A 13,791-nucleotide genomic window follows, 5' to 3' on the forward strand; every position below is an offset into this window, starting at 1 on the left:
TATTTTTCATGTTTATTTCCAAGAAAGACGTTTATTTATGTACATATTCAATAATAATTATTTTCTTGATTTTACCGATACCTTGAAATCGAGTCACACAACCAAAATGTCTGGCAGCCCCAAAACACCGGCAACTAAGTGGACATCCGGCAACCTTCTGTCTTCTTTCTATCCGAATTTCATTTGGTAAAGGTCGTCGGCGCGCTTCTAGTTGTTAAAACTAAAATAAAATGAAACCGATTGCTATAATATTTAACGCATGCAATGCTCAGCTTATGGGCTTGTATCTTGTAAAAACTGATACTATGATCAATGTAATAAAATGATACACATGCGGCATCAGCACGGCAATTTGAATGGATCACCATTTCCACGTGGTGCAATGTGAGACTTCTGGAGACACTTAGAAATATTCTAGGGTAAGTTTACAACAAATACTATTGGGTTATTTAACAACTCATAATGACTTTCTACCCAATGCATTCATCTTGTTAAAATTGGTAAAAATGAGATTAAAGCTAATAAAACAGCATATTCACATTTGTCATTAACCATTATATTGGTATTTGGTTAAAGTTGGGTTAAATAAGACACATTTTGAATAATTTTGTAAAATACATGGTGATACATTATAAATGTGCACGTAAATACCTAGTGCACAAGTTAAGTCTGCTTGACTATTTCGTATATATAGACGAAAAATTGAAAATCTGCTTTTTCCCAATTATAAAAACTCTAGAAAAAAACAATTGTTGAACGAAGATTTCGTTTTTTTAAATTTCAACTTCTTACTTAAATATGTAATGGAATTGATTTAAAACCAGGTCACCAATTTTGCTTGCAAATCGTAATACTAGACAAATTATATATGATATTAAATGCAAAAATTCAAAGCTAACGAACACCGCTATCTGCTTGGAATTTTAATGACTCAATATGTTTTATAATTTTACAAATGTAATACTTTTTTTTATCTTTACAGGCATTGAAAACAGCCCGGGGCCTGGGATTCAATCTAATCATTCCTTGATCTCCCTTAAAAGGTAATATAATCCTCCGCACCACTTAAGTATAAATTTTTTTAATTCCCAAATTGATGACAACTTCATACCCAAATCAGAGAAATAATGTTGAAATCTTTTTAACATGCATCACCATCTGAATAAAATATTGAAATTAATTTAATGTTTAATAGTATTTGTATAACTAAACAGATTTTGTATATTTTACAGGAATATTGCGAGGTATTGGGATACGTATCCAAAACTGAAATTTGATTGAAACAGTGAAAAGGTAATTTCTCACTAAATTACATTTTTACTTACTACTTACTTAATTGATGACAACTTCATACTCAAATCAGAGAAATTATGTTGAAATCCTCTTAACATGCATCACCATCTGAATAACAAATGTATATGTAGTATATTTCTAAAAAATACGTTCATAATTAAAGTGGACTTTGTATATTTCACAGGCATCTAACATGGCAAAAAAGGATACCTATTCAAAACTAAAATTTGATTGAACCAGTTAAGAGGTAATTTTGTACCAAATTTTATTCTTACTTACACCTTAATTGATGACAACTTCATACCCAACTCAGAGAAATTATGTTGAAATCTTTTTAACATGCATCACCATCTGAATATAAATCATTTAATAAAATTTTAAGGCAATAAAACTTATATTAACTTATATTCTCTCTTTTTTATAGTGACATCTAAACTATGAAAATATCATCTTTCACAAGGTTTTTTACTGATTCGGCTGGAAAAACCTAAAAGGTAATGCCAATGTAAAATATTAGATTTATATTTTAACTCCTTTCTTGATGACAACTTCATACCCAACTCAGAGAAACTATGTTGAAATCTTTTTAACATGCATCACCATCTGATTAAAAATATACATATTTAGTTATGGTGAATGAAATATAGATTACTAATCAAGGTTTTCTTTTCCACTTTTCAGGTGGTCTACCCAGGTGCTAAATCGCAATCTTTTAACAAAGTACTTCATTATATATAAAATAAATTCTTTATTTATGTGTACAAAATAAAATATTTCAACTGTCTAAATTAAATAGCTTTAAAAACTGTTCAACACGCTCTCCACAACAATAACAAGCTGAGAAAGAGAATCTCCTTGTGCAATCGATTCCAGCTGGACGACGCAGCTACTCCGTCGTAGAACACCTCCTTGTGGGCTGTTTTCCGCACAGCAGCTCCACCATTGAAGTCTCGTTTCTTCTTGAAGCTTTCGTAGTACCAATCCATGCCGTCCTTGCGATCTACACGATCAACCTGAAGGAGCTCCAGTTCCGTGCGTTTTTGGGCATTAGCCGTGAGTTGGTGCTCGCTGGCCACGCCCTCGTTATCACCACTGGGCGTGGTTCTCTGATACTCCTCTGCCGTGGGCTGAGCAACTTGCTGCTGATACGGCGTGTAGACCTTGGTAATGGTGGACCGTCCTCCACCTCGTAATGGAGGAGAAGCTGGTGGTGGTGGTGGTACTGTGCTCGTTGGACGAGCTAAAGTAACTTGATTATCACTCGGACTCTGAGGTGTTGTGGTGGTCACCCAGGAACGACTCTTTATCTGCGCCACATGCTCTTCAGCCGGAGGAATCAAAAGAATCGTCTCTGCCGTGGTCGTTTGCACGAGAGGAGGAGGTCTAAGCAGGGTCACAGATTGCGCCTCCAGATCTTCGTCATCGTACTGGGAATCCAGCTCACTGCTGGATGAGGCATCATTTTCAGCAGGAGTAACCTGTGTGGTACTGGTGGTTGTAGTACTCCTTGTGGTCGTTGTAGATGCTTTCGTTGTACTAGTGGTGATCCTGTGTATCAAAGGCGTTGTGGTAGTTATATCGGGCGTGGTCTCCGTGACTTCGTAAGTAGCAGACTCTGAACTTTCGCCACTGCTTTTGGTTGGCTTAGGACGTGTCTGAGCAGATATGGGGACAAACTTTCTCTGACCTATACCTTGGATCATTTCCGAGGGGTTTCCCGTGATATTCACCACCTCAACTAAACCACGCCGCTGTTGAGGATCATGGACAGGCATAAAACCACCGACATGGGCTGGAACGATGGGACGGAAGCCACCGCGCTCGATGCTCGATGGCTCACGAAAGGTGGTGCGAAAGACACCCACTGTGGTGGCGGCACTACCACTCTCATTACTCAGTGCATCCTCCATGGATGAAGTGGTGGAATCTGTGTCCACATAGCGATTCCTGGCTATGTTTTGCTTTTCCTGCTTCTGCTGATCCTTGAGGTATTTTTCGAACTCTGCACTATTCGGCTGATACATCCTTGTTTTGCCACGCCCACTTGGCAGACTGATGTGGGCCATGCGGTGGGTGGCGGGCATCTCATCATTGCTATCCGTTCGTTGCTTTCGCCCTCGATCTCCGAAACCAAAGAATCTGCCCAAGCTTACACTGGGCAAGGGATATCCGAAGAAGGTAAAAGGCGATCCAGATCCCGGCTGGGGTTTGCGATTGAAGTACTTCGTATGGAGTATAGTATTGTTCAGATCTATATTGCTGTTTATCGTGGGAGTCGGCTTGGGTCGCTGCGAAGTACTGATCGCGGAGTGGGTGGTATCTGGTGCCTCGGTGGCGTCCACATACTGATCGTAGAAGTACTCGCTCTCGCCCACCAGCGGTCGATCGCCTGGCAGTCTGGTTGCCTCGCCCGCCTCACACTCATCGTTGAAATCGTCGGGCAAATCCCTTTGGAAGACATCCCCGTGCTCATTGAGCAGTGGCAACTGGTTGCCATCGGTGCGTTCGTTGCCATAGATATCCGCACCCACGCAGAGGCTCCTTTCCATGCGGGCTGATCGTAGGAGGCGTCCATCCTGGCACTTGGGTCCCGGATACGGAAAGTTCGTCTCCTGCAGCCAAACCGAAAGCCATTGCATCTCACAGTTGCAGTCAATAGGATTTCCTGCGTTAGAAAATGTAAATGCAATAACGATTTTCCTGTTCTCTAAAGTACTTACCATCCACATCCAAGATGGCTATGTTTCCCCGGACATTCCGGAAGGTACGTTCCTTAATGCTCCTTAGCTGGTTGTTCCGCATGGAGAGGACTCTCAAACGGGGCATAGTCTCAAATGGAGAACCCTGCATAGAAAAGTGAATGAATTGAACGAAATAACTCCACTATATAGCTTTTGATGACCTCACCTGAATGCGGCATATCTGATTGTTATCCATTTTAAGCTCCACCAACCAGTTCAGCGCCTTCAACGGCATCGTGGACACCAGCTTGACACCATTGGTGGACAGATCCAAAACTTCCAGGTTCCGCATGCTTCGCAGACCTATGTTTTCCATGTTCCGGAAATGATTGTTGGACAGATTCAAGAAGACCAGCGAATTGGCGTTGTGGAAGCTTTCCGGCGAGATGTAGCGCAACTTGTTGTACTGAAAGTGGGATGCCAGCAGGCTGGGCAGCTCCTCGAAGACATGATCCTTTAGCTCCACCAGCTTATTGTCTGCCAGGACGAATTCCTGCAGTTCATCGAGTCCTTTGAGTGCGCCAGGCTCCACATTTCGGATCTCATTGCTGCTGAGATCGAGATACTGCAGCTTGGGAAGATTTCGGAAAGTGCCCTGCTGCAGTTCCACAATGAGGTTGTTGGACAAACGGATCTCCACCACATTTCGCCAGCCACCGATCACATCGGATTGGATTCGGGATATTTGATTATAGCTCAGATCGATGTCCCGCAGGTTGTTCAAATTACCCAAACCCACCGATATATCCAGGAGGGCATTGCCGGAGAGATCGAGATACTCGAGGGATCTTTGCGTATCGAAAGCCGTGGGCGAGATGCTCCGTATGAGATTCCTAGACAGATCCAGCTGCTCCAGTCTGCTGTTATTAGAAAAGAAATTATCCGTGATGGCTTCCAGCTTGTTGGACTGTAGATTCAGATTCCTAAGTTCGGCGAGGGGCAGTAGAGCCCGCTCATCCGCTTCGCCCAGTTGATTTTCTTGCAAATGCAGCAACTCCAGCCGTTGAATCCCAATGAACGAGGTGTCCTCCAGCTGGCGCAACTCGTTTTGAGCCAGACTCAAGACTCTCAGTTCCATTGCCCCTTGAAAGCCATGTCTGGGCAGCTGCTCTATTCGATTCTGGCTGAGATCCAGCATTCGCAGGTTGGGCAAGTGCAAGTCCTTGCTGGCGGCTGCTGGGAGCGATGTAATTTGATTGCCCTTCAGCGAGATGCGCTCCACAATCCTGGGCAGTCCTGCAATCACAGACTTAAGCTGATTATAGCTGGCATCCACCTCAAAGAGCCTCTCCAAATGGATTAGGGTGGAAGAGTGGATTTTGGTCAGCTCATTGGAGGATATATTGAGCGTTTCGAGCAGGGGATTGTGACGAAAACTATTGGGTGCTAATTCGATTAGTCCATTCTCGCTCAAATCCAGACGTCTCAATGATGGAAGTCCCGCCAGCAACTGTGAGTCCACCCTGGCAAACTGGTTCTGCGCCAGATCGAGTCCCTTCAATCCAGGAAGGTTCCAAAACGGTAGGGGTAAGTCCGAGGATAGACTGTTGTTTCTCATCCTAAGTTCCCTCAAAGCAGGCATGGCCATCAGTGCATCCCTTTCAATGAGCCTCAGATGATTATGGTTCAGATGCAGTTGCTCCAAAGTCCCATGACCACGAAGAGCTCCATAGGGTAGTTCGCTCAAAAGATTACCACTCATGTCCAGATAGCGGAGCCTAGGCAGGGCATCCAACAATGCCCTCAAAGCCTCCACATGACCAATTTCATTGTTGTACATGTGAACCGCCTCCACGCCACTTCCACTGGCCTGAAGCAGGGATTCCGGATGGATCCGCCGTATGAGATTGTTCTGCAGATATATGGTTTTCAGTTGAGGGGTGCGCAAAAAGGCTCCATATTGCAGTTCAGTAATCCTATTATCGTTTAGATGAAGCTCTGAAAGATTGGGCAGATCCACAAAGGAGCCATCCTCAATCACAGTGATGAGATTGTTGTCCAGTCGTAGTTTCTTCAGATGCTCCAGATCCTTGACAATGCGTCCCACCATGCCCACGTCGCTGATTTGATTGTGGGATAGTTTGAGGCTAACCAAATTGGGTAATCTGGACAGGGCACGCAAATGAATCCAGTTGAGACCATTGTGCGATAGATCCAGATTCTTCAGGGATATCAACCCATCGAAAAGACCGGCTTCCAGCCGGGTGAGGCCTGATCCGCCTGTTATATGTATGTGCTGCAATTTGGGTAGATGCCTGAAGAGATGGGAGGGCAACTCCTGGAGTGCCCCCGTTTGCACACTGAGATAGGTCAGACTGAGCAGTCCGGAGAAGTCGGGCAAGTGCTTCAGTTCCTCGCTCTGAATGGTAATGGCCAGCATGTTGATCATCCCGTTCAGACTCTCCGCCGGAATGCTGCGCAGCTGAGGTTCCACCACGAAGATCTCCACCAGGCCGTTCTCCAGCTCATTTAGCCATCCATTGGATACTCTTTCGATGCTATTGTGGCGCAGCATGAGCCGAACTATCTGCAGGCTGCCGAAAAAGCGTCCTGGCAGTGCCGGCAGTTGGTTGTTCTCCAGGACCAGCTCATCGATCCTGCCCTTGATGTTTCGTTCCACTGCCTTTAGGCCGTCCATGATCTGCGGCAGATTGCTGTGCGAGCACCTGTATGCAAAAATATACATCATTTTCCAGGTTTGAAGATCATAAAATGTAGCCACTCACCATATCTGGATCTCCTTTCCTCGTAACGAACAGCGGCAGGGTAAAATAGCCTGTGATGGAGGGCAACTTTCGGCCCTAATCAAATTTATCCCAATGCAAAGGAGTAGGAAGATGGGCAGTAACATCATGGCAATCGGCTAGACCATAGGTTTTGTGGGTGAATCGTCTTCCTTTTGGCCAACTTGGTGCATATCTGTAGCGAGTATAAGTATGCCAAATAGTTAACCACCCTATTATCTTTATTTAATTTAGATTTATAAATTTAAATGAATTTCACAAATTAAAGTAAGCAAGCTGATCGGGAAATCCATAATAAATAATATTCAAAAATAGAAACCGAAGAATCCAAATTGAAAACAAACGTCATATGCTCTAGGAAAACTCTCTAGTCGTATATTCATCACTTTTAGCAAGTGGAATAGATTGAATTAAAAATAAATTATTATTGTTTGTGGTATAAGGTTCCGCCGAACTTTAGACAAGACCCCCTCGACCGATTTTTCTGTTCCTATCTAAGTCCAGGTGACCGGTAATCAGGAAATTCCTGCACCCAGAATATAATAATCGAATACAAAATCACACTTAAATATGAGAAATACATATATATATTAAATAAAAAGTAATAACTTTATATATATGAAATATTTATATAATTTATTAAATATTAAATTTGGCAAAATATAATATTATGTTAACCAATTGTAACTATACTTTTATCTATATTCTCTAGGGAATATGTATCAATCAACATGTGAAATATAATTAATATTTAATCTTGGATTAAATTTGTATAAAAAAGTAGGTAGAAAAAAGTGCTTTCGATTCTTAAAAGTATATATTATTTTATATATTATTGATAAGGATAACTCGCGGAAAGTATTAGAACTGCAAAAATGAAATAAGGTCTTCTTTTTAGTTTATTTATTTCACAAATGTACCTTCAATTGCAATTTAAAAGTATTTTCATTTTTGCAAGATTGAAGATGTTCCACACACTGCCACTAACTAAGTGAGAGGTATCTGATAGTCGATTGTAGTCTCTTGATCCTATTAAATTTAAACTTGTTGAACTAAAGCTCAATTAGAGGCAAAAAAGAGGTACTACTACCAACTTTTTAAGTGTAGGGTATCCCCATAAATCAGATGTTAACCAGGTGCCTGTTTCGACCAGCAGATAAGAAGGGGCTATATAAAGAAGGCCCCACGGCCAGTTAGCCAGCAAACTCGATTGCCCACAATGAATCCAATCGTCTGCGCGCTACTGTTCAGTTTGGTGGCGGGTCTAGCCCTCGCCGAGAAGTCGGACTATTGTCTGAGCGAGATCGTCAAGTCGGACGAGAGGATCCGTTCGCACGGATATCCCACGGAGACGCACGAGGTGACCACCGAGGATGGCTATGTGCTGACCCTGTTCCGCATCCCCTACTCCCACAAGCTGAAGAACCAGAACGAGAAGCGACCACCAATCCTGCTGCAGCACGGATTGTTCAGTAACTCGGACTGCTGGCTGTCCTCCGGACCGGACAACTCCCTGGCCTACCTGCTCGCGGATGCCGGATACGATGTGTGGCTGGGCAATGCCCGTGGCAATATCTACTCGCGAAACAACGTCCTCATCTCGCTAAACAGCCACAAGTTCTGGCACTTCGACTGGCATGAGATCGGCACCATCGACATCCCCGCCATGATCGACTACATCCTGGCGGATACCGGCTACGATCAGATTCACTACGCCGGACACTCGCAAGGAACCACTGTGTACCTAGTGATGCTCTCCGAGCGACCGGAGTACAATGCCCTCATTAAGTCCGGACATTTGCTGGCTCCATGTGCCTTCTTCGAGCACGGAACCTCCTTCATCTTCAATGCCCTCGGTCCCTTGGTGGGTACACCCGGTGGCATCTGGAACCAATTGCTGGTGGACACCGAACTGATCCCGCACAACAACCTGGTTAACCGATTGGTTGACAACGGTTGCCATCTGTCCAACTCGATCTGCAACAACGCCTTCATCATGTTTGCCAATGGCGGATACGTTAATTCCAATGCGGTGAGTAGGATCGATATATAAACCTCACTTTATTCCATATTGTAAAAGTCATAATTGGACATTTAATATGTACTTTCAGAGCTCCATGAACGTCCTGATCGAAACCCATCCGGCTGGGTCCTCCAGCAACCAGGGCATCCACTTCCTGCAGCTGTGGAAGTCCCTCAAGTTCCGCCAGTACGACTGGGGCACCAAGAAGAACAACGAGCTGTACGGCCAGGATCTGCCTCCAGATTACGATCTCAGCAAGATCGTCGCACCCACCCACTTGTACTCCAGCAACAACGATGCCCTTTGCGGACCCGAAGATGTTAATACCCTGGTGGAGAACTTCCCGCACCTGACGGAGGACTACCGTGTGCCCGTCCAGAGTTTCAACCACTTGGACTTCATCATTGCCAAGAACATGAAGGAGCTGGTCAACGATCCGATCATCGAACGCATTAACACCTACGAAGGTCGCTAGAAATCGGCCAATAAAAGAACCCATAATGCACCGATTTTAACTCATAGTTTTCGGGATACGGACTTGAATTTATTGGGGGGATTCAAGTGTCCAAGTCAATGAAAAGCCAAAGAATGAGATATTGTATTGCCTAAAATTAACCTTCAAATAATAAAATTAGTATAGCCTGCCCATGGAAAAACACCCGAAAATAATGAAGAAGTGCATCTCGTTTAGGAATCTTATCTTGTAAAGTGGACAGGCAAATGTGCAAGTGCCAATAAAAAGTATTGAACAATTATTCATTTGAATTTATTAGATGGTTTTAGTCGATTAGATATCATAAGGCTCTTCTGTCAGGTACTAATCACTCCTTCAACTGTCTGGCTCTTGTCTAAAATTTATTGCCTATTAGCAAGTACCTTTTGTTTATACAAATTTGCACTCCGATTAATGCGATTTGTTCGTTAAAATAAGTTCGAAGTGATTTAAAGTTCCCATTGATTCGGTTTAAATCGGTTGAGATTAGATTTCATTTTTGAGGTATTAAAATTCTCTGTGCCAGGTGTTAAACTCAAATAAATTCCATTTAATATTGGTTCTTATCGACGTTTGTTGGAGATTTTAACTGGTAATCAAATCATGGCTGTTCTACACTTTAGATTAACGATTAAATGATACTCGAACTTATTTACAGTGAGCATAATAAGTTAACGAGCATTTCGAGTACAGCATGCTATTACTTAATTGATTAATTATTTAATTGAATTTACATATTTATCAGAAATATTTGTGTTTATTTGTTTTCAAGCTTGAAACTTGGAAAGAAAGCTATTGTGACACAATATAGATAGATAGATGTTTTTGATAAGTATGAACTACTAAATCAAAACTTATAGATTAGGCCTACAAACCGCTTAAAAAACACCCTTGAAAAATGTTTTGATTTAATTAAAGTTAATTAAAGTTGTTTTGTCAAATTTCTTTTTGCATATCTTCATCTCCCTAGCTTAGTAATGGGTATACGATAGTCGAGGACCTCTCTTGCTGTTACATAAACTCGCTGGCTGAAAATGTTGTTCGTTGCAGAAGATGCGTTTCTAACGGCTCATAAATCCCAAAACAGGTGAGGTGGTGGGTCGTACGACAGGAAGTTATTCGAACGATGTCTTGTGCAATAGCTCCAAAAGACTCGTCGTCGCGTCTTCATAACTTATAGACATTATACCTTTCCATGGCATCGCCACACTCATACCACCCTCACATGCAACTGCGCAACTCGGGCCGAAAAAAAAGAAACTCTTTGCGCCAAGAAGCGTAACATGGCTTTTCAACGAAAATTTTGTAATCATTTAACAAAAAACAGAAGCAGTAGGAAACCGGAGAAGCAGCAGCTGCAAAACATCGGACTGTAGTGAAACGCTAACCGCCGATTCAACTTCGGATTTGGCTCCATCTTCTGGCGCCGTTTCTACGCATGCGCAGCGCAGTTTACATCAAACGAACCTTGAAATTATTGTCGTTTTCATCATTGTTCGGAGTATCTGCATCTTTGGCTGACTCCGCACCAGTGTTGCCAGTATCTGTATCTGTATCCGTACTGTGTGTAATTTCTTGCATTGCACGGCTTGAAGTCACACTAAGTGAAGGCACCGCCCCCGCCTCCTGTCCCCATCCCCATCCCCATCGCCATTTTCCCCCAGACTTTGGCTATAGCGACAATTTCACCTGCTCTGATTTCTATTCGGTCCCCTCAAACTCCCCTAATTAAGTAACTGTTTAGTTCTACATCGAACGGTTCTTGGCGAAATGTAGATTTGGAATCGAGATGTGGGTTAAGTATTTAGTTTAATGGATCGAACGCCAAGAGAAGCAACCTTTCTAGCGTGGTATTCAACAGTAAGGTTTATAAACATTTATAAACCTTTTACTATATTTTTGAGATTAAGAGGTACTAAGTACCCTTACATTTAACATATTTTCAGTATATTCTCTTTGTAATTGAAAATAGTTTTTTATAGATATCAATATCAATTCCAACTATGCTTTTGATTAAACGACATTCGTCACCATTTGACTCACTCAATTGCAAATTAATCCAAGAGATACTCCTCCTCGTCGTGCTATTAATCCGATTTACAGCAAATTCAGGCACTTCACTTGCAATGCAGTTGCAAAACTACAGCTCTTACTTTTCGGGAATAACTTATGAAACCCCTTGGGTTGTTTTCTTAATTTAATTAACTTCACTTTCGAAAGCACTTTTGCTTTTTCCCAAGGCGTTTTTATTCAATTAACCAACAACACTTGAAATTCATTCAGCATGGACTTTGGTGAGTTCTCCGCGATTTCTTTGAGCCGAACCGTCTCGTTTGGAATGCACGCGAAAACTGTTTCTCGAACTAAGTAACAGCCCAGCAGATTACTCAAGATTTCTACCAGAAATGTCGGCTTGAGCGGAGCTTCCTGCCTGGGCCATATGGGAGTTGGATTCCACGTTGGGCGCCACACTTGGCTGATTCTCGCCGAAGAGTGGGCTCCATTATGGAACTCGAGTGTGGCGGTCTGTGACCACGGATCAGAGGTCGCTCTTCCCTCAAGCTCGAGGGTTCGGCACAGTCGGCGTTCAGAGAGGCTTGGAGTCAGCATTTTAATGAAATCGCAAGTAAAATTATGAAAATTATGACAGGAAATCACGGTGGAAACAAAGGCCAAGTGCTAATTTCGGCATATAATGTGATAAACATGACAATTTTTACTCAATTATGATTTTTACATGCAAACCTTTATAAGATCTTAATGCTTTTCTTATAAAGGGAAAGGTTAGCACGAATAAATAAATACAAATTTGCACATCTACTAAACCATAACGTAATGTAGCCGAACCATTGCGCCATCTATCGGGGTCTTCTCTTGTTGGCATTTCGAAGTATTCTAAGAATGTGGGCTCTTCTATATTTTTTTCGAACTCTCCGGGCTGATTTCCTGCTGGGTTGTACCTCACTACCAATATCTTTCGTCCGCCCCTTTTTCTGAAAAATGTATTTTTTGATTGCCAGTGACGCCGGAAAATGATGCACACATTACTCACGATCGATCTTTTGGTGCCCATCCAACACCCATTTCTCTCGTCGATTTCCACGTGATGGCCGAGAATTTGTCGGCCAATGATTGTTCGACTTCTGTCCTGCGCTCCTTTTCTATGGCATAGGATTTCGCCCCCTCAGTAGCCCAGTAGTAAATACACTCATTTTTTATAAATTCACAAATATTCTCCGTATAGAATTCATTATCCGGCTCCGATAAAGGATAGTCCAGGTGATCCACTCGAACGTTTCTATCTACAGCTGTCTCGTATAATATTTGATCCGGAATATTTAAGGTAGACAAATGCTGTGTGTGATGAGTTTTCAATATATCTGTGAAAATGAATCAGCGTACGAGTCGTTCATACAATTGCATACTCTTCAGCGTCCTTGGAGAGCTCATCCGATTCGATGAGCTCCGGAACTAACCAAGTCCTACGGTGGCTATTGTGGGCCTCGTACATTTCGCTCCTAATGACATTGTATCCCAAGCAAGGCTGTTAGAAGTAGCATAATTGTTATATTTTGTTTATATTTATAATGTTTTCAATTACCCTAAAAGCAAGAAGAAACAGAAAAAGCAGCATGTATTACGTTTTTTGCACACTGTATTTTGACAGAATTTTCCAAACTGTCAAGTTTGTGCCTCAAAAAACAGAAAAGAAAAAGTTTAGACTGAAAATATTGCGGAATAGGTGCAAGAAGAAAAGTGAAATTTTCAGCTGTTATTGTTTTTCTCGTGTCAGGCACAATAATATAATAATATTTTTAGTTCTATAATCATAATATTTACTAAATGTTCCCCAATCCAATCCATCTATATGCGTCATGCAGTTGTCAGGGCCATCTTTGCACCCCACTGCCACCAGACGATAAGACCACTACGGAAACTAGTCGGTCATCTCGCCCAGTGCCGATTCATTGCACTTTACTATCTGGTCGGTCACTCCACGTGTTCGATTTAGGTTCGGATTAGCATGTCTTAACCGCTAATTGAAATCCATTTCAGACTGACCCCCGTCCAGGGATTTCAGTTCACTGTCAGCGAAACTGAAATTCGCACTGGATTCCATTCAAGGTTAATTCGATTTGCGGCACATGAAGGGATCGTTTATCATTAAGATCGTACGATTCTCATTCTCTTTCTATGGTGTGATGTTAGGTTTTAGGATCCATGGTATGTTGGGACTATCTAACACTGTTTAGGCTATCTAAGTTTCACGATTCATTTGCTGGAGTTGTAAACCAGTCTTTAGTCTTATTTAGTTGGATCTAATCTATGAAGTTCTGTATCAAACTTTTAACTATTAGAACTACTTTCTTGGGCTGGCGTAGCTTTATGGCAGTTCTATTGATGGGTAAAGAGTATTCGAGTCGTTGCACACTCACCGCCTGGATTGGCCCCTAGAAAAGAGGGGCCTGTCCGAGAACCCAGCTAAAGTGCACCCTG

The 13,791-nt window shown here is 42.4% G+C and overlaps 3 protein-coding genes, 1 long non-coding RNA gene and 4 other non-coding genes across 9 annotated transcripts; 6 read left to right on the forward strand and 2 right to left on the reverse strand.

Moving 5' to 3' along the window:
- Window positions 1–136: 136 nt before the first annotated feature.
- On the forward strand, window positions 137–2,064 carry LOC27207120. The gene is made up of 6 exons (XR_001600294.3): window positions 137–419; window positions 983–1,043; window positions 1,233–1,293; window positions 1,478–1,540; window positions 1,718–1,787; window positions 1,975–2,064. It is a non-coding gene; the product is annotated as an uncharacterized LOC27207120 (long non-coding RNA).
- LOC120284853 lies at window positions 1,085–1,170 on the forward strand. Its single transcript, XR_005544115.1, has one exon. It is a non-coding gene; the product is annotated as a small nucleolar RNA Me18S-Um1356 (small nucleolar RNA).
- Window positions 1,328–1,414, forward strand: LOC120284855. The gene has a single exon (XR_005544117.1). It is a non-coding gene; the product is annotated as a small nucleolar RNA Me18S-Um1356 (small nucleolar RNA).
- Window positions 1,569–1,655, forward strand: LOC120284854. The gene has a single exon (XR_005544116.1). It is a non-coding gene; the product is annotated as a small nucleolar RNA Me18S-Um1356 (small nucleolar RNA).
- Window positions 1,823–1,909, forward strand: LOC120284856. The gene has a single exon (XR_005544118.1). It is a non-coding gene; the product is annotated as a small nucleolar RNA Me18S-Um1356 (small nucleolar RNA).
- Window positions 2,022–11,674, reverse strand: LOC6738866 (protein artichoke). Its single transcript, XM_016169181.3, has 5 exons — window positions 11,338–11,674; window positions 6,761–6,953; window positions 4,201–6,700; window positions 4,014–4,137; window positions 2,022–3,958 (listed from the first exon to the last, which is right to left on the reverse strand). The coding sequence occupies exons 2-5, from the start codon at window positions 6,886–6,888 to the stop codon at window positions 2,103–2,105; spliced, it is 4,608 nt and encodes a 1,535-aa protein (XP_016032685.1). The 5' UTR covers window positions 6,889–6,953; window positions 11,338–11,674; the 3' UTR covers window positions 2,022–2,102.
- On the forward strand, window positions 7,967–9,313 carry LOC6738867 (lipase 3). Its single transcript, XM_002085626.4, has 2 exons — window positions 7,967–8,810; window positions 8,890–9,313. Exons 1-2 carry the CDS (start codon window positions 7,998–8,000, stop codon window positions 9,274–9,276), a joined length of 1,200 nt encoding a protein of 399 aa, XP_002085662.1. The 5' UTR covers window positions 7,967–7,997; the 3' UTR covers window positions 9,277–9,313.
- A 317-nt stretch (window positions 11,675–11,991) lies between the features above and the next one.
- On the reverse strand, window positions 11,992–13,052 carry LOC27208743 (ectin). 2 transcript variants are annotated; one of them, XM_016184298.3, is made up of 4 exons: window positions 12,896–13,047; window positions 12,710–12,838; window positions 12,347–12,648; window positions 11,992–12,287 (listed from the first exon to the last, which is right to left on the reverse strand). In XM_016184298.3, the coding sequence occupies exons 1-4, from the start codon at window positions 12,926–12,928 to the stop codon at window positions 12,011–12,013; spliced, it is 741 nt and encodes a 246-aa protein (XP_016032686.1). In that variant the 5' UTR covers window positions 12,929–13,047; the 3' UTR covers window positions 11,992–12,010. The 2 variants fall into 2 exon arrangements, with proteins under 2 accessions (XP_016032686.1, XP_016032687.1); XM_016184299.3 differs by lacking the exon at window positions 11,992–12,287 and having other exon boundaries at window positions 12,508–12,648; window positions 12,720–12,838; window positions 12,896–13,052.
- Between the last annotated feature and the right edge of the window lie 739 nt (window positions 13,053–13,791).

The sequence above is a fragment of the Drosophila simulans genome, chromosome 3L (assembly GCF_016746395.2).
Source record: "Drosophila simulans strain w501 chromosome 3L, Prin_Dsim_3.1, whole genome shotgun sequence".
NCBI lineage: Eukaryota > Metazoa > Arthropoda > Insecta > Diptera > Drosophilidae > Drosophila > Drosophila simulans.